A 21,567-nucleotide genomic window follows, 5' to 3' on the forward strand; every position below is an offset into this window, starting at 1 on the left:
CCAAAATAAAAATTGTCAGCATAGTGAAGGAAACAATCAATAAAACTAAAAGGCAACCTATGGAATGAGAGAAGATATTTGCAAATGACATATCCAGTGAAGTGTTAATAACCATAATATATAAAGAACTTATAAAACTCAACACCCAAAACATGTAATCCAATTTAAAAATGAAAAGACATGAACAGACATTTCTCCAAGGAAGATATACAGATGGCCAACAGATATATGAAAAGATGTTCATCATCACTTACCATCAAGGAAGTGCAAATCAAAACTACAGGGAGATATCACCTGACACTCGTCAGAATAACTAAAATCAACAACACAAAAACAAGTGTTGGCAAGGATGTGGAGAAAAAGGAACACTCATGCACTGTAGGTAGAAATGCAAACTGGTGCAGCCACTGTGGAAAGCAGTATGGAGGTTCCTCAAAAAGTTAAAAATAGAACTACCATACCCAACAACTGGGTATTTTCTCAAAGAATACAAAAACATTAATTCAAAAAGATACGTGCACCTCTGTTTATAGCAGCATGATTTACAATATGCAAAATATGGAAGCAGCCCAAGTGTTCATCAATTGATGAACGGGAAAAGAAGAGGTGGCATATATACAATGGAATACTATTGGGCCATAAAAAAGAATGAAATCTTGCCATTTGCAATGACATGGATTGGAGCTAGAAAGTATTACACTAAGTGAAATAAGTCAGTTGGAGAAAGACAAATACCATATGATTTCATTCATATGTGGAATTTCAGAAACAAATGAGCAAAGGAGGAAAAGAGAGAGAGAGAGAGAAAGACAAGCCAAGAAACAGATTCTTAACTATAGAGAACATACTGATGATTACCAGAGGGGAGGTGGGTAGGGGGATGGGTGAAAAAGGTGATGGGGATTAAGGAGTGCACTTGTCTGTGATGAGCCACCAGGTGATGTATGAAATTGTTGAATCACTATATTGTACACTTGAAACTAATATTACACCGTATGCTAACTATATTGGAATTAAAATAAAAACTTAAAAAACTAAGAGACAACTAAACTTTGTTAAGGAAATCTAAGATTTCTGCATGAGATGAGAAGTGGGTAAAAATACTTTATGTTGTGTGTATATGAGAATCTATAGGTTAACCACTTACAAAAGTAAGAACAAGAATATAAATGTCAAGCTAGTATAAGGAAAACTAGTACAATGACAAACTAGTACTAGGAAAAATGGAACAAGAGGGAAAAATATGTCAATCAATTTCCAAAAAAAATGTCTTTTTTCAACAAAGGAGTTGGGAAAAAGAGGGAAATGGAAAGAATAAAGAGCACAAAATAAAAGAGGTAGAATTGCATCTAAATACACTTTCTAAAATACAACAGTATGACATTTACAAAGAAGAAATAATGGTGGCCTAGAAATATGTGAAAAATTCTCAGCCTTATTTGTTACTAGAAAAATGCAAATTAAAATCACAAAGAAATATTTCATGCCCGACAAATTGGCAAAGGTTACAATTTTGACATATTAAGTATTGCCAAGTATATGAAGGGATGGGGACTCTCATAAGCTTCTGCTGGGAGTGGAACAGTGTTTGCTAGTGCCTGGTAAAACTAAACATATGCCCACTGGCCAGAACAACCGTTCAACTGGAGGCGATCAATTATGCATGGAGTCAATAATTAGCTCTTGAGCTCCCATTGCCCAGGCCCTGCCCACCTGCCTCAAGGGCTAAAGGAATCATATCCCAGCATCTATAAACTTATTCTTGATGCAGAAGGATGTAGGTTCACATTGATGCTGGGAATTCTTGCCCTAGAGAAACTCTTGCACATATACTTCAGAAGGCATATGAAAGAACATCGCAGAATTGTTCATAATAGGAAATAACTAAGGGGGAACAAATATCTCTCAGCAACAGAAAGAATAATCAAGTTGTAGTGTAATCATTCAATGGGATGTTGTGCATCCATGAAAATGAAGGAAACACAGGGGCACACATAGACATTTATGAAGATTGATCTCAAAAATAGAGCGTTAAGCAAGAAGAAAGACAAGACATTATGATTCCATATACATAATGTTAAAAAACAAGCAAAAGTAAACAAAATGCTAAATAGAGATATGTGTATATTCATTAAAATTCTGAAGAAAAGCAAGAAAATAATGAGCATAAAGTTGAGATTGGTTTCTAAGAAGACAAAGGGGTGACTGAGTGGCTCTGCTGATTAAGCATCTGCCTTCAGTTCAGGTCATGATCCTGGGGTCCTGGCATCAAACCCCACATCAGGCTCCATACTTAGTGGAGAGTCTGCTTCTCCCTTTCCCTCTGCCCCTCCTCCCAACTCATGTTCTCTCATTCTCTTTCTCAAATAAATAAATTAAAAACTGTTCTTTAAAAAAAAAGGATATGAAGACAAAGACACAGTTATTAAGTTCTCTAAGTATTTACTTTAGTATTATTCTTTAAGATACATAGATATGTAGATAAGTATAATGTGCTGTTGTGTATAATTGACATATAAAACAATAGAAATTTTTCAAATAACATGGTAGAAAAATTCCTTGAGCTTATGATGAGAGTCTCTCCCCTGGAAAAAGAGAAGAATGAAAAAACCTTGGGAACTCATAATTTTTTTCAGGTATACCACTTCCTAGGACATGATGTGGTTCCAAATATCTCCTGTGGTTTGGATGTTTTCTTGAAAACTTGAAAATTCAAGAATGCCAAAGGACAGAATGAGCTGTTTCATTATCAAGTCTTAAACTATATGAATCTGTAAACACATGTGACTGTTTTTTGTAAGCTGGAATTAAAAAGACAAAATAAGAAAATGAGTTTCCATTTTACAATTTGGGGGCATTCTAACATGCTTGTGTTCACACTGATGTTGAAGTTGATGCTTAAATAGTTATAAGGTACTTATTTGACTTTGAGTATGTTTCCCCCTTTGGGTTTAAACTAACCTCCCAAATAGTTAATTTATTACCAAAAACAATCAATTACAAACTAAGCAGTGTTTTAAATTTTTGAATTCGATCCTTTTCATTTGCCCCTTTGTTTGGGATTTATTGGAATGTGAAACCACTGTAAATGTGAGTTTGGTCATCATCATGAGATTTATGTACTATATGTTAGACCTGGAACTAGAACCTATTATGTGCTTTATGTACATTTTCTCCAATCTTCACCAAGACTCTGCAAAATAAATATTTTAATTCCCATTTTGCTTAGAAAATTGAGACACTTAATATCTTTATTACAGAAGTAAGAGGTGGCTTGGATTTAGACTCAATACACTACTCTCTTCAAAAAGTGAAACTGGTGACACAAGCAGATTTTTAATCACTGCAAAAGGTCAGGATATAGTGAACAAAGACAGCATTGGGGTTTGTTAGGTTTTTAATTTGATTGACACTCAGCAATTTTGTTTCACACTTTTATTTCTTTTAGAAAAGATCCCATGGTTTTGTAGGGAGTCAGTAGGACTTAATCATAACGGGATTCAGAGCTGCCAATCAAATGCATTAAGGTCAAAGGCTGCCCAGCCCCCTAACTGCAACCTGACTACCATTCCTTATTTGGAGGACTTTTATAGGGAGTTACATTAAAAAGTTCTCCTCAAACCTTAATGTGCTCATAAATCACTAGAGACTTGGGATACACTTGGACAAATATATCAGTTTATTGAAATTACCCAGATTAATCCATTTGGGTGAAAGCTCTAATTATCAAAATATCTGGCATATTTTCCCAGACCAATTTTGACATTCAGTGTAGTTCTATTTCATTATTTGAGAATATGCTTCTATTAGCTCTGATTGGTTATAATCTCACTCCTCGACTTCCCAAGAAAATACATTCCTGTTCCACCACGTGACTCTAAATTCAACCCAGCATAGCTGCACTTCAAGTATTTGTCAAAAAAAAAAATAATTACTTTGTATACACTGTCACTACCTACCAAAGCTCAGTTAAAAGAATATCATGGGGAATGATCTAAAGCAATGTTTCTAAAACTTTAATACGCTTATCAATCACTACTGATATTGTTCAAACACAAGATTCTGATTCAACAGACCTGGGGTGGGATCCTAGACTCTACATTTGTAACAAGTTCCTAGATGAAAACAATGCTATTGAGTCATGGAATGGGAAGATCTAAACAATATTCCTTCACTCCTCAAGATTTCCTAAAATCTACCCATGATTTAAATTAGTGCCACAAAAAAAAAAAAATAAAATAAAAAAATAAAAAAAATAAATTAGTGCCACAGAGAACTGGATACTGTGTTACCTAGTAACCTAGGTTACCCGGAGGGTCTTTTAATGAGTGTTGGAGGAGGTAAGAAAAAAGAAAGAGAACCCAACAATGAAAACTTCCTGACAAAATGACAATGAGTCCAGAAAAGGGGAATGGGGGAAAAGTATATTTCAGAACAAAGAATCAATAATTGCACAACTCATTTTGGTCAATGCATAAAAAATATAATAATTACAGTAAGATTGATGCAACATCTTTAAATAATTTTTTTTCTTTGTCCTCTCTCTAATATTATCATGGCTGTGTCTTTCACTGCCTTGGGAACTTGGGTCTCTTTTGTGTTCCTTTTAGAGAAAATTTCAAACAAACTGTTATTCATTTATTCAGCAAATATTTTCTGAATGTTTACCTTATGAAAGTATTACTCTAGGCACCAGGGCTGCATCAGTGATCTTAAAAGTCAACAGCCTTATGGAGCCTACACTTAGAAAGGAAGGCCAGAGGTAAACTAATAAAGAGATCCACAATATACTATCATGTCATAGTATCTTGTATGATGAAAATAAAGGCAGTGGTGCTCTTTTAGGTGGGGGTTAGCAAATGGTTCTTACAGGAGGCGGCATCTATCCACAAGATAAAATCACATCTGCCTAATTCTGCCATTAGGAATCATATAAACATGGGTAATCCAAAATTAATCCCAGGTAATCCAAAATTAATTCTTGCGCCAAGAAATCAAGAACAATGAATATATGATCACAATATTTTCTTTCATAATATGTGTAGGTGTTTACATATAAATGTGTGTATATGTCTGTCGTTATCTATCTTCCCTATCTACCTTCATCTACTACTATTACTACTACTACTATTACTACTACTACTACTACTATGACTACTACTGCTACTACCACCACCATAGGTCTATGATTCCTAATCTGAGACTCAGAAATCCAAAAAGCTTTGAAAACCAACAAATTTCTTATAACTCATTTGGAGGAACACTCAACTCATCTGACCGTTGGTGGCAAAGCCTGACCTAAACCAACTTTAAAAGGCCTATATAGTGGCCTCTCATTCTGGCTTAATGAGAATATCCATATGCTTTAGTGAAAAATATTAATATGTTTTCATTACAGTTTTCACTGCAGACCCACTTATCTTCTTACCTTTCTTAAGTTTGAAATTCTCTGAATTTCTAAGAATATCTGGCCCCAAAGTTTTGAATAAAGGATTATGGATCTGTGCAACTACTACAAAGTCCAACTATTAACTACTGTTTTTGCATGTGCTACAAAACTTTACCTTCGAGTAGCTCTGTATTTATTACTCCAAATCATTCCATCTCATTAGCTGAAGCCTGAAAAGAAAACTTTGCAACTAATCCACCTATAGTTTAATGAATACATTTGACTTTTAAACTTTTTTTCTGATCATTTAAGAAAGTAAATTATAGCAAATCTAACTCAATGCAATATTAACAGTCATGGCAATATCCAAGCCTGGATACCAGCATTTTGTATGTCTACTCATACTTTCTATGTCTACTTACTATTACTACTGAAGTTTTCATTCATATTCAACATCCATGTCTGGTGCATTTTGTTTGATGAAAACAGCTAATTAGTGTTGAACCTTCCCTAGTTCATAAATTTATTCCTAAGAACATTAAAAGGAAGTCAAGTGAGACATGTTCAGTAACAGATGTTTGCCTTTTTTGGCTGCCTTTTTACAGTTTGTTCTTTTTCATTACTTTTTAAGAAATTTAGTTAATGTTCCTTTTACAAGAGAACAAGCGTACCTAGCTTCCCAGCAGATGGGGGGTGCAGGGAGATTCCCCAGGGCAGGCACAGTCTGTTCATTCCCATAACCTAATATCTGCCCAAATGCTCTCTGCATTCAACTTTCATTCTTTCATCCAGACCTTGGTAAGAATCACACTCCAGCCTAAAAAAGAATGCATATGTTGACTGGAAACTGTAGAACTAGAATTACTGTGGGCACTATTACCAACATACATGGGTCTAGTTCCTCTCAAATATCTTTCCCACATGGAGATATCTCAGAATAAAGGATCAATAAGATTGAGAATTTGGTTGAATCTTCTGGCTTCTACAATAAAGATTGTGAAATGGCTTCCAAAACTAAAATCCAATGGTCTTTTATAATAAATGAGAAATGTAGATTAAGATTTTTCTCTATTAAATTAGATTGCTCCAAAAATACAAATTTAAAATTAGCCTATTTATTTACCTAGCCCTCCAGTTTTGAATATTGTTTAGTCTGGATTCGATTGTGATGTGAGTTTAAATGATAATACACTGGAACTCTAAGTAACATTGCAATCCAGATCTTGTACTCACCAAGAGTGCTTTCTTTTAAAACTTTGTGAAAATAGTTGAATATAAGTCTTGACCAATTTATTGTGACTATTCCTCTTGACCTATTCATTGCTAAGGGAATTTTGCATGGAGCACCTCCTATATTTTTCTCAATAACTAATATTTTAACTAGGATGACAGTAGGAAATTTTATCTAGAAAGAAAGATTCAATAAAATAAAATAAATGATGACTATAAAAATATACTTCAGCCAAAATAATACTGCTGCAAAGCACCATAACTATTGAAATGTTTAATGTTTAACCTACAACTGTGTAAATTTAAAATTTACTTCATTCTATCATAAAGATTAAAAACTTTAGAGATTAATGATTGCCAGGGGCCAAGAGAAGGAAGGAATGGGGAAACTGCTAATGGGTATGGGGTTTCTTTTGGGGGCTGTGAAAATATTCTGAAAGAGGTAGTAGTGATGCCTGTACAACTTTGTGAAAATATTAAAAATAACTGAATCATATATTTTGAAATATTGAATTCTATGAGTTATATCTCAACAAAGCTTTTATTTTAAAAAGATTAAAGACTTTAATATTTCCTAGGAAAAGAAATATGCATCAAAATGAAAATACTAAGGTTGAAGATAATGGACACAAGTCATCACTACTCCTTGTAGTATGACCAAAACAAATAAACTAAAAAGTACACAGATAAGAGTGAACTACTGGAATGCTATTTGAAATGTTCAAAAATCATAGTCACTTAACTTTTAACTCATTGTCTAAATTAATCCTAAGACTAATTTAGTTACTTTCAAAAAGTAACTTTATTTCCACCCAAAATGACAAAAAAATAATTAGGAAATTATTTGAACAAATAGAAAATTTAAATTTAGTAGTTGTGATGATTTGTGCTAATTCTTACAGATATCAAAAAATCAGGGACACCTGGGTGGCTCAGCAGCTAAGTGCCTGCCTTCGGCTAGAGCATGATCCTGGAGTCCCTGGGATTGAGTCCCACATCAGGCTCCCCACACAGAGCCCGCTTCTCCCTCTGCCTGTGTCTTTGCTTCTCTCTCTGGGTCTCTCATGAATAAATAAATAAATAAAATCTTTTTTAAAAAATCAGAAAATAAAATCACATGACCTATTTTTTTTTTAAATCAAATGCAACCCACCGGGGAGAAAATCATGAGTATGAAAATAATTAAAACACCTCCTCAAATGTTTTGGAGAAGAGAAGGAGAAGGTCAAAAGAAATTGAGATGGGGGAAAAAAGAAATGCGTAAAGATGCCTTACATGTTAACTTAACTGATTTTTATTATGTAATAAAATCCTTCGAGTGAATGCCCATAGTCTTCTGACAGTACAATTTGGTAAAGATCACAAAAAAAGGTATCTAAATTTCCAAGCTAAAGGAAGAATATCTCCCTAGATTCTTACATTTTTTTCTTTTACCAAAATGGCTCAAGAAAATTCTCCAGAAAAAAAGTAACTAGAAAGTTCATATTAGAATACAGTCAACTCATTTTATGGTCAAAATTAAGTTTGTGTGGATTAAAAGCAATACCACCGCAAAAATTTGGCAGCAGAGTAGGAGGATCCTAGGCTCATCTCATCCCATGAACACAACTAAGTAACTATCAAATCATCCTAAATACATGACAGAATAAACTACACGCTAACGGGAAAGAAGAAGCCATATCGAGGAAGGTAGGAAGTGCAGAGATGTGGTTTAAGGGAGAAACAGATCTTAGCTGCTGAAAAGGGGAGGGAGCTGTGGTCATGAAGATGGGTGACAGAGAGAAGAGCACAGAGGAGAACACATAAGGAAAATGTTTCCCCAAAGCTATTGGTTTGGAACAGTAGAAGGGCTAAGTTTTATGAGTTCTTGCAACCAGCGGGGTTGAAAGCCTGAGTTTTAAAGGTCAGCAGCCTTAGCTGGGATAGAGCCAGGAGGCCACTGTGCTGTTCCTAGAGAGAAAGCAGGCAAACCTGGGTGCAGATAGCATGGAAAGCATCCGGGGCATACAGGGAGAGTTAGTCACTATTCTAGGAGCAATTCCCTGAGAGACAACATTCAAGAGGATGCCTCTCTGGGAACAAAGGAGCTGGCTGGCACCATTTCCCTCCCCGGCTCCTCAGCATAAACACAGAGCTGCCCAAGGGAAGTAGTTCAGCACAGACACTAGCTGCCTAACTTGCTTATACCAAACGTCAACCCCCAGCACTCACGCAGGACTGCCCTTTCAGTTAAGCTTGCCTCAGTCCCAGCAAGGTGGACCCCTCCCGCAGAAGACCAGTGCAGGCCCCTGCCCACACCATGTCTCCTGACCAGAGAGTTCTGCAGGGCCTCAGTTCTGGTGGAGTTGGTGTCAAGTCTCACTTCACAAGCAGAACACACCTAGTTGAAACTTGCTACAGGGACCAAACTCTGCCCACAGCAGGCAAGGAGAGCCTATGCAGACATTTGGCCTGAAGGATGGAGTGGCCAAAACACAACAGCAAAGTGCAACAGCACACACTTCAGATACCCTCTGAAGTACCAGACCCTGGACACTACATGATCTCTTCTTCATAAGGCCAACACTTTAAGGAGCAGGAGACATAACTGGCTTTTCTAACATGAGAAGGCAGAGACCTAGACAAAATGCCAAAACAGGGGAGTTTATCCCAAATGAAAGAACAAGATAAGTCCATAGCCAGAGATCTAAGTGAAACAGTAACATGCCTGATGGAGAATTTAAAGAACAATCATAAGGATACTCACTGAGCTTGAGAAAAGAACAGAAGACATCACTGAAAACTCTTACCTCAGAAATGAAAGAGTTAAAAAAAAATCAATCAGAGATGAATACAATAAATGAGATGAAAATAGGTTTGATGCAATGAATTGGCTGGAAGAAACAGAGAAATGAATTAGTAACCTAGAAGACAAAATAGTGGGAAATAATGAAGCTCAACAAAAGGGAGAAAGTATTATGCAACATGAGAACAGACAGGAAACTCGGTGACATCATCATACAATAACATTCTTATTACAGGATTCCCAGCAGAAGATGTGAGAAAAGGGGTAGAAATTTTATTTCAAGAAATAATAGCTGAAAACTTCCCTAATCTGGGAAAGGCAGCAGACATCCAGCTTTAGGAGGCAAAGAGAACTTCCATCAAAATCAACAAAAATAGGTCAACACCAAGACATATTGTAATTAAATTTACAAAATATAGCAATGAAGAAAAAAGTCATAAAAGCAGCAAAACAAAAGAAGTCCTTAACTTCCAACGGAAAACCATAAGGTTAGCAGGAGATTTCTCAACAGAAATTTGGCAAGTCTAAAGGGAGTGGCATGATATATTCAAAGTGTTGAATGGAAAAAAATCTGCAGCCAAGGAATATTCTATCAGGGCCTCTCTGGGAGATATTCTATTCATTCAGAATAGAAAAACAGATAGAGTGTCCCAGACAAACAAAAACTAAAGGAGTTCATGACTACTAAACCAACTCTATAAGAAATATTAAAGGGGACCCTGAGTGCAAAGGAGAGACTAAAAGTGACAAATAAGAAAGGATCAGAGAAAATCTCCAGAAATAATAACCAATAAAATGGCAAAAATACATATCTATCAATAATTACTCTGAATGTAAATGGATTAAATACTCCAATCAAAAGACATGGGGTGTCAGAATGGACAAGACTACAAGACCCATCTATATGTTGCCTACAAGAGACTCATTTTAGACCTAAAGACACCTACAGATTAAAAGTGAGGGGGTAGAAAAGTATTTATCACACAAATGGACATCAAAAGAAAGAGTAGCTATACTTATACTGGACAAACTAGACTTTTTTGTTCTTGTATTGTTCTTACCCTGCTTTGGTATCAGGATAGTCCTGGCCTCATAGAATGATTTTGAATGTGTTTGCTCTGTTCCATTCTTTGTAAGATTTTGATAATGATTGTCATTAATTTTTTTTACATGTTTGGTAGAATTCACCAATGAAACCATGTAGTCTTGGGTTTTTCTGTGCTAGGGGATTTTTGATTCCTAACTCGACTTTCATTCTTGTTATTCGTCTGACTTCCTATTTGTTGGATTTAAGATTCATAATTCAATCACGGTAACTTATGCATTTTCAAGAATTATCTTTTTTTTTTCCTTAAATTTTCTGATTTGTTAGAATATAATTATTTATAGGAATCTGTTATTACACTATGTATTCTGTGATTACTTGTATATTGTTTTCTCTTCCATTTCTCATTTTAGTTTTTGAGTCTTCACTCTTTTTCCTCTTAATGTCATTAAACCACTGCATTGTTATTTAGAAAAAAATGGTCATTATATTCAATGTTATGTTATTGTTTATTTTGCTATTTTATTTATTTCTAATTTTTCTTATTTCCTTCTACTAAATTTCAACCCAGTTTCTTCTTTTTCTAGTTTCTTATGGTGTAAGGTTGTTTATTTGAACTTTTTTGCTTAACACAAACATTTACAGTATAAATTTAACTCTAACATCTACGTTGCTGCATCCCATAGGTTTTGGAATATTGTGTTTTATTTTTCTTTTGTTTGGAGACATATTCTGATTTGCTATTTGATTTCTTATTTGGCCTATTGTGTAGTACTGTGTTATATAATATTTATATATTAAATATTTAATATTTACATTGTAGACTTTCTAGCTTTTTTTTATTGTTGATCTTTAGTTTTGCACCACTGTGGTTGGAAAACATACTTGGTATGATTTCAGTCTTCTTAAGCTTGTAATATTTGTTACCTCTTTTTATGTGATTTAATCAGGGGATTCTTCTGGGTGTACTTGAAGAAAATGTGTATTCTATTTTTCTTGGATGGAATGTTTTATATATATATATCTTTTAGAACCATAAATTCTGAAACATGCTCCAAGTAAAATATGTTCTGGTTGAAAAAAATATTAACCTTAACTGGGGGTAGCCATTTAAAATAAAGTATCTCAAAGGGGAAGTGGGGAGGATGAGTGAAACAGGTGATGGAGATTAAGAGTACACTTATGATGAGCACTGAGTAATGATGTGTAGAATTATAGAATTGGTGAATCACTGTATTGTACACCTAAAATTAACAAAATACTGTATGTTAACTATATTGAAATTAAAATTTTAAAACTTAAAAAAAATAAAAAACAAAATTAAGCTTATGTGAAGAATGATAAGGTTATATTTGAAATTTCTTTATTCATTTCTAGAAGATATGTTTCTATAAAACTAATGAATTTAGTTTATGAGATGAAACTATAAGTATGTTAAAAAATATGACCAGCGAATTATTTTCTTCTCTTATGTAGGATGTGTTCCCCTAAAGAAGAGGGGGCGTGACATGGAGGAGAATGAAGCCAAATGTCCAGAGGACTAACTCACAGTTTGTTCTCTGAAACACAAAACAATTTATAATGCAACCAGTTATTAAACCGAATTATATTTGCATGTAATCCCTTACATCCAAGTGTCAAGGTTAGGCAACCTTTGCAACCAGGGTTAAGAAGCAAAGGTGACTGACAGTCTTCAGACACGGCACTTGATGATAACAGGGACTTGCTTATCACTCCAGTTTCATTTCTTACCACTGGCCCCTTCAAACACTGTACTTTTGCCACAATGAACTTCTTTCAATTCCTGAAATGCACCCTACTCTCCCACCTCAGACAACCACAACTGCTCTTTCTTCTCTATTCTGCTACCCTGAACCCTATCACCATCACAACATGGACACACGTGCATGCTCTTGGCATCCCCTCACTTGTCACTTCATCCTTATTCTAGGGTATGACCAAATGGCATATGTCCCCTCAGGGAGAGCACTGCAACATAGTTAATAACCACTCACTGAGGAAAGGTTTGCTTTACTAACAACTAATGAAAAAAAATTATTTCACTTTTTCCTATGTTTCCAAATTTCAGCTAGAAATCAACTATTTTATGAATTTCTGTCAATATTGTTTTTATCCTAGCAATTTTTATGAGCCCTATTGATAAATACATTAATTTTTCCATCTCAGAATTTTTATAAATACCAAGGTTGTTTTCTAAAACTACAGTCCTTCAGGTTGTAGGTTTCAAGATTCATGTGTTATTATAAAGTTAGCAAACTTTTTTTTTCTTTTTAAAGATTTTATTTTATTTATTTGCAAAAGAGAGTGCACACAACTGTGTGTGCACAGGCAGGTGAGCGGGAGGAGGAGCAGAGGGAGAAATTCTCAAGCAGATTCCCTGCCAAGTGAGGAGCATGACTGGGGCTGATCCTAGGGTCTATGATATTATGACCTGAGCCACAATTAATAGCCATATGTGTTCCTAATTTCCCACTCAGCAATGTACAAATACTCCCAGTTTTGTATTTGGAGCTCTCCACAATCAACTCTACTTGTGCTAGATATATTCCCCAAAGAAATATATTTAAATGTAGTTTGTCACACAGCTGGGAGCAGTCTTTACATTTGTATTTAGTGTAAAACAGGGTAGAGCTGGAAGGCTTAGAAACAGCAGTTCATTTTTTTACCTTTACTTGGAAATAGTAAAAACAGCCTTCCATGGGTATTTCTTCTGTTAAAGACATCATATTATGTTCCTTAATGATATTCACATAATTTCCTTGTCTAAAACAGTGTTTAGCTTCAGTAAATTCACTCACAAATTTATCAACGTAAGTTAAATCTGATATGATTCAAAAATTTTAGTTTATAGGAAAAATATAAAAACTCAATTTTTTTAATTGTAGATGAACTATTCAATAGACAGGAAAAATAATTTTTCAATATATTTCAGTTGACAAACAGTGGTATAGACTTAATTATGTCACCTCAAAATCCATTTGTTAAAGCCCTCACCCCCAAAGTTACTATATTTGGAGCCAGGGTCTTTACAGAAGTCATTAGGTTCAATGAGGTCATCAGAGTAGGACCCTCCTTCAATATGACAGTGTTCTCCTCAATATGACAGTGTTCTCCTAAGAAGAGACAGACACTAGGGACACATACAGGAAAGGCCATGTGAGGACACAGCAAGGAGCCAGCTATCTTCAAGCCAAGAAGAAAGAGGCCCCAGGAGAAACCAGCCCTGCTGGCACCTTGATCTTGGACTTCCAACCTTCAAAACTTTGAGAAATACATTTCTGTTGTTTAAGCCACCCAATCTGTGCTATTTTGTTATGACAGCCCAAGCACACTAATACAAATGACAAGTCAAGAAGAAAAATAATTAGTGATATGAAAAGAGAGAAAAAAATCAGAGATAGGATGAGAAAGACACATTCACACCCAGAATAGAACACATAGAAGATGTAAGAAACCTAGATATATTTTTATATAGGTACATGAGTTTCCTCTACTAATTACACTTGCCCTGATGAATTGTGAAGCCCAGAAACCATTTTCAAGTCCCATTTTCCCATGTTTCTGTTTAGAGAGCCCTCATTCAGAAAACCATCATTGTGTGGTTATGAAATTGCCCTTGGATTTTTTCATCTTCTGTTACACACTTCTAAGAGATGTCTTCCTGCTCCATTGGCTTCCATTCTATTTACTTGATAGTCTAGGTACCATTACAAAAATAGTTACTATCACATTTCAGGCAAACTATTATGATGATCTTTGGCTATTATTACTCTTCAAATAAAAATTAATACACATATTTAGGAGTTAAGGTGGTCTACACAATGCAAGATTTACCCAAGACGTGATACACAAACTAAAAGGAAAAAGACAAATTTCAATGAAGAATCATTTTAAGACTGAAATAGGTCCATAGTAAAATTTCACATATCAAAACTAACCCAGTAATCTGCCAGAAAGAAATGGTGATTCAACTCTATGTCCACTTTCACAAATACTCACAGAACAGTAATCCCGAAACACTGATGATGACCCATACAAACTAGGCCAGCTGGAGTGAGGAGCCAAACGGGAAGTCTTTGTTGACACAATTCCTCTCCAATCGGAGAATGTTTTGTCTGTTAGAAATATCAATGTAGGTTAAAACAATATTTATCCAAGAAAAGTACACACTGATCATACTGCTTAATGTTACAAAGAGGAAAGTGAATCATCTTTATGGCCCCATTATTCTGTATTAAAATTGCATCTTGTCATCTAATCAGAGAGAGGTAGAAGCAATAGCACTGCACAGAGAGGCCTCAGTTAATTGGCTCCCTCATACAGCAAAGCTCTCGTGTTTTTATTGCGAACATTGTGCCCATCAGAAAACTAATAGATTTATTCTTTTGACTCTCTTCTCTTCAAGAACACTGACTTCTTTTTTTAAAGGAGGCTTAAAGCAAAATCATATTTGTGAGTAGCAGTTACAAAAATAAAAGGAAAACTCCTTTCCCTGTTACATCAATACTTTAAAAGAAAATTCAGAATTATGATGAAGGCACATGTTTTGAAATTGCAAAGTAAGTGAAATTATTAAAAATGCTTAAAATAAATAGGTTGAAAGAGCAAAAGTTCAGCCAACATATATCCACATATTTCTTCTGTCTCATGGCAGTTGTTACCTAGGAATTTCTGCAAAGAAATTTTTTTTAAAGATGAGGAGATTTAAGATTTATTTGTTTATTTTTCAGAAACATTAATCATTTAAAAGAAGGAAAAATTCAGTTCTCTCCTGCCATCCAAAATGAATCAAACTGTTTTCACATTTCAAATTTTCTTTCTAATACCTATTTATATACATATATTCTTTCCCACAACTTTCAACTTAATAGAGTCATCTCTGGACTGGCTAATTTCATAAAAATATAGAGAAAACTCAGAAGTAATAAATTCTCTCATTTCATTGCTTCAATTTATTTACAGGATCATAAGTTAAGTGTCCCATAGGGAGGCAGAATAGGAACATAAAACAATAAAAAATGTAATGTTATCTCAGAGACATCCCAATCAATAATATGCACACATCCTACCCCATTCTAATTTTATATGTATATAGCTTCTCCCATTTCAGTCAAAAAGAATCTTTGTCCTCTATCAAGAAGGAGAGTCTCTAGAAGAAGCAACATAATAAATCATATATTTCAATCACAACTCAATATGAATAAATAAAATCCTTTAGTGGAAGCAAATGCCAATAATGGAAAGATTATAAAGAACAGAACATATTAGTAACTGGAAAGGAAAGGCCATACACATTGTACTTTAACAGAGGACTTTTATAAACCCGTGGGGATATGAAAGGACAGCATAAGGGTTATTAGAGATGCATAAGCCCCCACATTTCTTATGAAGCTTTCTTGAGTACTTTGAAGCATTCCTCAACTCACTATCATTATCTTTGGCCCACCTACTTCCCTTAATGAACTTCTACTAAGTGTAATCACATTTTAGATAATTGGGCATCTCTTTCCAATCTCCTTTTTAAATTTATAAATCTCCAAGACAAAGACAATATCTTGGTTGGAGTTGCTCTGTGCTTCTGGTTTATCAGCAATGCAATTGAGGTAGCAATGCAAACCCTGCTGAACAAGAATTAGCCTCTGAAGGTGAGATCTCATAGGCAAAGGGAGTCTTCCTAATCACTGAACAGCCCAACCCGAAATGAAACTAAATGCTATACAAATTATTTTTCCAAGACAGTCCAGAGCATGTCAAATATTTTATCTTGTTTACCCACAAAACAGACTCATGCAGTTGAGAAGGCCATGCATTATTTTCTCCAGTATACAGATATCAAACTAGAAAATATAGCTATAACTTTTCCACTTCAAGAAGCAGTAAACTCTCCACTAAAATCCTCAAGGTAATCATTCACACACTGATGTATGCTAATGACTCCTCCTCAGAAGCCAGGCACAGAAGGTGACATGCAACAAATTCCGTTTATTCCACAAAGTCAGTCAAAAGTTATAAACTGATAGTTTGAAGACCAAAGTCATACATCAGACTAAATGTTCACAAACCCTCACGGAGCCAACAATCTTCACAGATGGCGCCACAGAGGAACAAAGATTCTGAATGCTGGGATGGGAGTGAGCAAGAGTAGGCTGTATATTGACAGGTGGAAAAATAAGAAATATTTTTGGTAATCCCAGTTTAACAGCCAGGAGGATAGAAGAAAATATTCTGATATTAAATAAACCTGGGGAAAATGTAATATGAAAGTTTGGAAAGAAACCAAAAAGCTTCCTATCAGGTTAGCAAGGAGTCATTAAATGAACAGAAGCTAACTTGGAACCTAAAAATTTTGTTAAATAAGTACCCATACTGATGTCCTCCTGCCTTTGTATTTCTTCAATACTTATTTGGACTCTCTTTGAATAATATTATACATTTAGCCCATGTTACTTTGTTGTCTTCTGCATATCTTTTCCCATCTAAACTCAAAAAGTCTTTTACTCGCTTTGTATTTTCCATAAAGCTGAATATAATGCTGTGCCCCAAGCACATGTTCAATATATGCTCCTGGACTTCTTTGGCGTTGACTGCAAGGCTAATCAGCAAAACTGTTAAGAGTGAAACGCCCCATATAATGCAACTGATATAAATATCTGAAGAAATGGAAATGAATTTTAAGTAGGTTTTTAAAATTCTATTTTTTTCAGGACCAAATATTTTCCACTAGATTATTTTCCCACTTTCTAGCATTACCTTGACATTTATAATGTTAATACTTTTTAAATATAGTTCAGTTGAGGGTTTTTTTATTTAATTTCTCATTTTTATTTCAACTTACATAGTTAACAATGAGCCAATTATTTACACAGGTGAGAGTATTAAAATCTAATAAGCATGGTTATTTTAGAAACTAAAATTACTGAAAGGACTCACAGAAAACTAGTAAGATTCTATACTACAGTGATATTGCCAAAAGAAGGAAGGGAGGGACGGAAGGAGGGAGGAAGGAAAGAAGGAAGAAGGAAAGGCAGAAAAAAGAAAGAAAGAAAGAAGAAAGAAAGAAAGAAAGAAAGAAAGAAAGAAAGAAAGAAAGAAAGAGAGAGAGAAAGAAAGAGAGAGAAAGAGAGAGAAAGAGAGAGAGAAAGAAAGAGAGAGAAAGAGGAAGAGGAGGGGAATTCCTAGCTAGCCAAAACATTCACCACTTCTACAATCTTTGTAGTCACAAACATTGCCTTCAGATGGCAAATGGATAGTTTTGTTCAAGTCACCTGAATATCAGCAAAGATCCAAAGACAGTAGAAGTTCAAAGTTTTCAAATTGACTATTTCAGTCAAACATGAAAGAAGAAATCAAAAATAGTCTATAACAATAATAATATATAATATAGTAATAAAAATAGTTCATAAGAAATAGTCTAAAAAAAGAAATAGTTTATGCAGCTGCTTCCAACAGAGCTGAAATCAAAATGGAAGTACGAAATATCTTTAAGAGGACATGATAGAGCCCAAGACACTGGTGGGTTCAAGTGGTCCTGTGTCCCTAGAGCCTTTTTTATGCCAAACTTGTTCTGTTTCCCTTTTATCAATTCCCTTGTATCAATTAATTCTTTGAGTTAATTGCACATGCAGTTTTAATCTGTGGGTAATTACAAACAATTAATAGTTAGGAGACAGAATTAGCAGTTCTTAGTTTGATTATCTATATAATTAAAAGGGGTGGTAAACTAGAGTTGACAAATAGCATCTTAATCACTTGAATAATCAAATCCCAGAAGCTTGCTTGGGCAGCTGAATTCCATCTGTTATATTAGTTCAAATTTTAGAATCAATGACTGAAATGTCCATTTAAATCAATCATATTGTTAATTTATAGTAAAAAATGAACAATATGTATTTTCAAACTGCTAAAACTATTTACCTTCTTTCATTTGCTTAAAGGAGCTGTTTCCAAAGCATTCAATAAAAATAAAGATTCAACAGATTAACTTATGTATATAATGAATACCAGTTAATAGTCATGGATCCCAAATCTTATATTATAAAACATCTAAGAAATATGTATAAGCTCTTTTTGTACTAGATTCTAATTAACATTTTATTTAAGTGAGTGCTGAGAGACAGCAAATGAAACATACCAATAATCTTTTTTTGGCTTCTGATGATATCAGTTGTCTATAGACGCAGAGCAAATACTAAGAAGCAGGATAAACTTACAATGAGTTAGAAAAATATATGAAACCTTCATTCTTATTGGGATGTACTATAATACAGATTAGTGGCATCACTGTTGCATATGTTTCTGAACTGCCAAGTATTTTAACAAGGTTGGCAAATACTTTCATGCTAAAAGTGAATTTTAAAAATGTTCAAAAAGACCCATTTCTGGTTCAATATGTCTTCATGACTTTTGGCTGTGAGGTAGTCCCTTTTACAGTCCCACTAAAATACTGTAATAATAAGGAAAAGATGAAAAATCTCAAGGTCACAAAAAATGAAGTCCAACCATTCGCAATTTGCAAATGAGGAAAAATTTTTTCTTTAATTAAGATGACAAAAGTGAATTGAGGAAAGCAATTACTGACCTTTACATAATAATAAAACTCCTAACACACCTGAAAGATGTTAGAAAAAGGTTTACTATTTCCCAAGAAAAAGATATATAGAAAAAAAATTTTTCTCTACAACGTGAGTGTTGTTTTTAAAGAACCCTTCACTTTCCATCCCCTACCAGGAATCCACTTGGACACTACAACTCTAAGGAAACAACTAGGAGAGGGAGCAATCCTGACTGGAGCACCAGGATTTAACACAGTCCTCACATAATGAAAGAGCTCTGTGCAAAGGATGGGGTGGACAGGCTTGATAACAATGCATAATGGGGATTCTAATTTTCACGCACTGAAGAGTTAAAAATAATAAAGAATGAAAGTGTGGAGTAGGGAAGGCCCCATCTCGGTAAAGCCAGAGTGTTCCAGATGGATATCTCCAGGTTACTGAGAATAAGGCAGAGAAGTAGGCATTGATACCTGTTCTCAGCTATAGAACTAAGAAAAGTAACTGACACATCCAAGCAAACATGGAGCAAAGTAGAGAAAAATCCGTATGTTCTCTCTGTCATCACTCAATGTGCACAGAGCTATTTCTCTTTATTCAGAGCAGAATAAACATACTGGGGCCTATACTCATCATGGTAATGCTAGTTAACATTCATTGAGGACCAAGATTGCTAAATACTTTACATCCATTACCTGACCTAATCTGCACAATAACCTTAGTTTAACAGAGGAGAAAACAAATTAAGTCACCTGCTCAAGTTCAGACAATGAGTAAGCAGGTGTGTAAACCCAGGTCATTCTGAATTTGAAGCCCAAGTGACAGTGACACAAGAGGAAAGGTCCCAGTGGAAGACTGAAAAATGGCACCAAAGGTATTCACATCCCTTTCATAATCTATAAATGTTAGTTTACAGGGAAAGAGGGATTTTGCAGATATGATTAAATTACGAATCCTGAGGATTGGCTCAGTTGTTAAGCATCAGACATGATCTTGATTTCAGCTCAGTTCATGATCTCAGGGTCATGAGATGAGTCCTGTGTTGGGCTCTACACAGGGTGTGGATTCCGCTTGGGATTCTCTTCTTCTCCCTCTTCCCATTCCTCTCCTCCCCCTGGCTTGTGTGCATGCTCTCACAAGCTTGCTCTCTGAAAGAAAGAAAGAAAGAAAGAAAGAAAGAAAGAAAGAAAGAAAGAAAGAAAGAAAGAAAATCCTGAGAGGGGAGGATTATCAGAGATATCCCAATGGGCCTTATCTGTACTCAACAAGGGTCCTCACTTGCCTACAGAGGAGGAAAAGGAAATGTGATGACAGAAGCAAGAGATTGAAGTGATTTGGGGAACAGGTCACTGGCTAAGGAATGCGAATAGGCTTCAAAAGCAGAAAAAGCACAGAAACATTCTTGCCTAGAGTCTCAAGAAAAAGTCAGCCCGGGGGAACATCTTGACTCAGCCCAGTGAAATTGATTTCGGGTTTCTAGCCTCTAGATCTGTTAGAGAATGCATTTGTGTTGTTTTAAGCTACAAAATTTTTGGAGTACATTGTTAGAATAGCCCTGAGAAATTAATACAGTCTGTAATTCTAAGACTTAAATTCTTCTTAAATTCTAGTCTAAGAGTTTAAGTCAAAAATATTCTACTAGACCCAGAAGAAAATTTTAGAATAATATTGGCCTTCCATTGTACTATAACAAGTCAAACTCTTTAAAATAAAAGCCAAAAGCAACAAGGAGAGAATAAGATTTTAAACAATAGTTGCAAAGTAAATAAAAATGGAAATGAATCAGTTTTAAAAGGCAAGAAATACAAGGAAACCAAAGATGTAATGGACAGAATTAAAATGTACTTCACACTTAGTAGGAGTGTAAGAGAAAGTGCAGAATATCAAATGACTGGATTTAGCAAAGTGTTCCTAGAATACAGAAGTGTCTAAAGAGGAAAATTATGAGAGAGAAGATTATAGATTAAAGAGGACAAAAAATAAATATCCATCAAAGGAGTCATACACATTACTGAAGATGAAACCAGAACAATCAGAAATAGAGAAAACATACACTACTGAATAATAATTTCCTGAGCTGAAAAAAAAGATGAATCTTCCAAGTGTTGCGGCTTATCATGTATCAGGAAAAAATAATTAAAAGAGATTTGTATGCAAGTACATTGGGCAAAATTACAGGAATAAAGAAAATTTAAGCTACTAAAAAAATCATACACATTTAGAAAGAAAAAACATCTCAAAGTTGTAAAACACAGGTTGTTATCAAATGTCTTCTGTGAAACAACAAAAGAACCAATAAATAATAGAACACCACAAATATAATTTCCAGGAAAAAGAAAAGGTGTGAAATTTTATAACCAAATTGTCTTCGATTTATAAGGGCCAGGGAAAAAAAATCATTCTCCAATATACTAACACCCTGAAAGTGTGCTGAGAAAAGTCCTGTGTTTTTGTTAAAAAAAAAAAAAAAAAAAAAAAAAAAAATCTATCTCCAGGGTGCCTGAGTGGCTCAGTCCGGTTAAGCTTCTGCCTTGGGGGGTCCTGGGAT

General features: G+C 34.8%; 1 protein-coding gene across 7 annotated transcripts in view; it reads right to left on the reverse strand.

Annotated features, from left to right (window-relative positions):
• IQCM (IQ motif containing M) overlaps positions 1-21,567 on the reverse strand; it is a 429,271-nt gene that overhangs the window by 251,818 nt on the left and 155,886 nt on the right. For all 7 annotated transcript variants that reach the window (XM_025439271.3, XM_025439272.3, XM_025439269.3 and 4 more), the window contains one exon: positions 14,470-14,585. In XM_025439271.3, the coding sequence (XP_025295056.3) occupies positions 14,470-14,585 (116 nt within the window). The remainder of the gene's footprint in view (positions 1-14,469; positions 14,586-21,567) is intronic.

This window comes from Canis lupus, chromosome 15 (genome assembly GCF_003254725.2).
Source record: "Canis lupus dingo isolate Sandy chromosome 15, ASM325472v2, whole genome shotgun sequence".
NCBI classification, from domain to species: domain Eukaryota; kingdom Metazoa; phylum Chordata; class Mammalia; order Carnivora; family Canidae; genus Canis; species Canis lupus.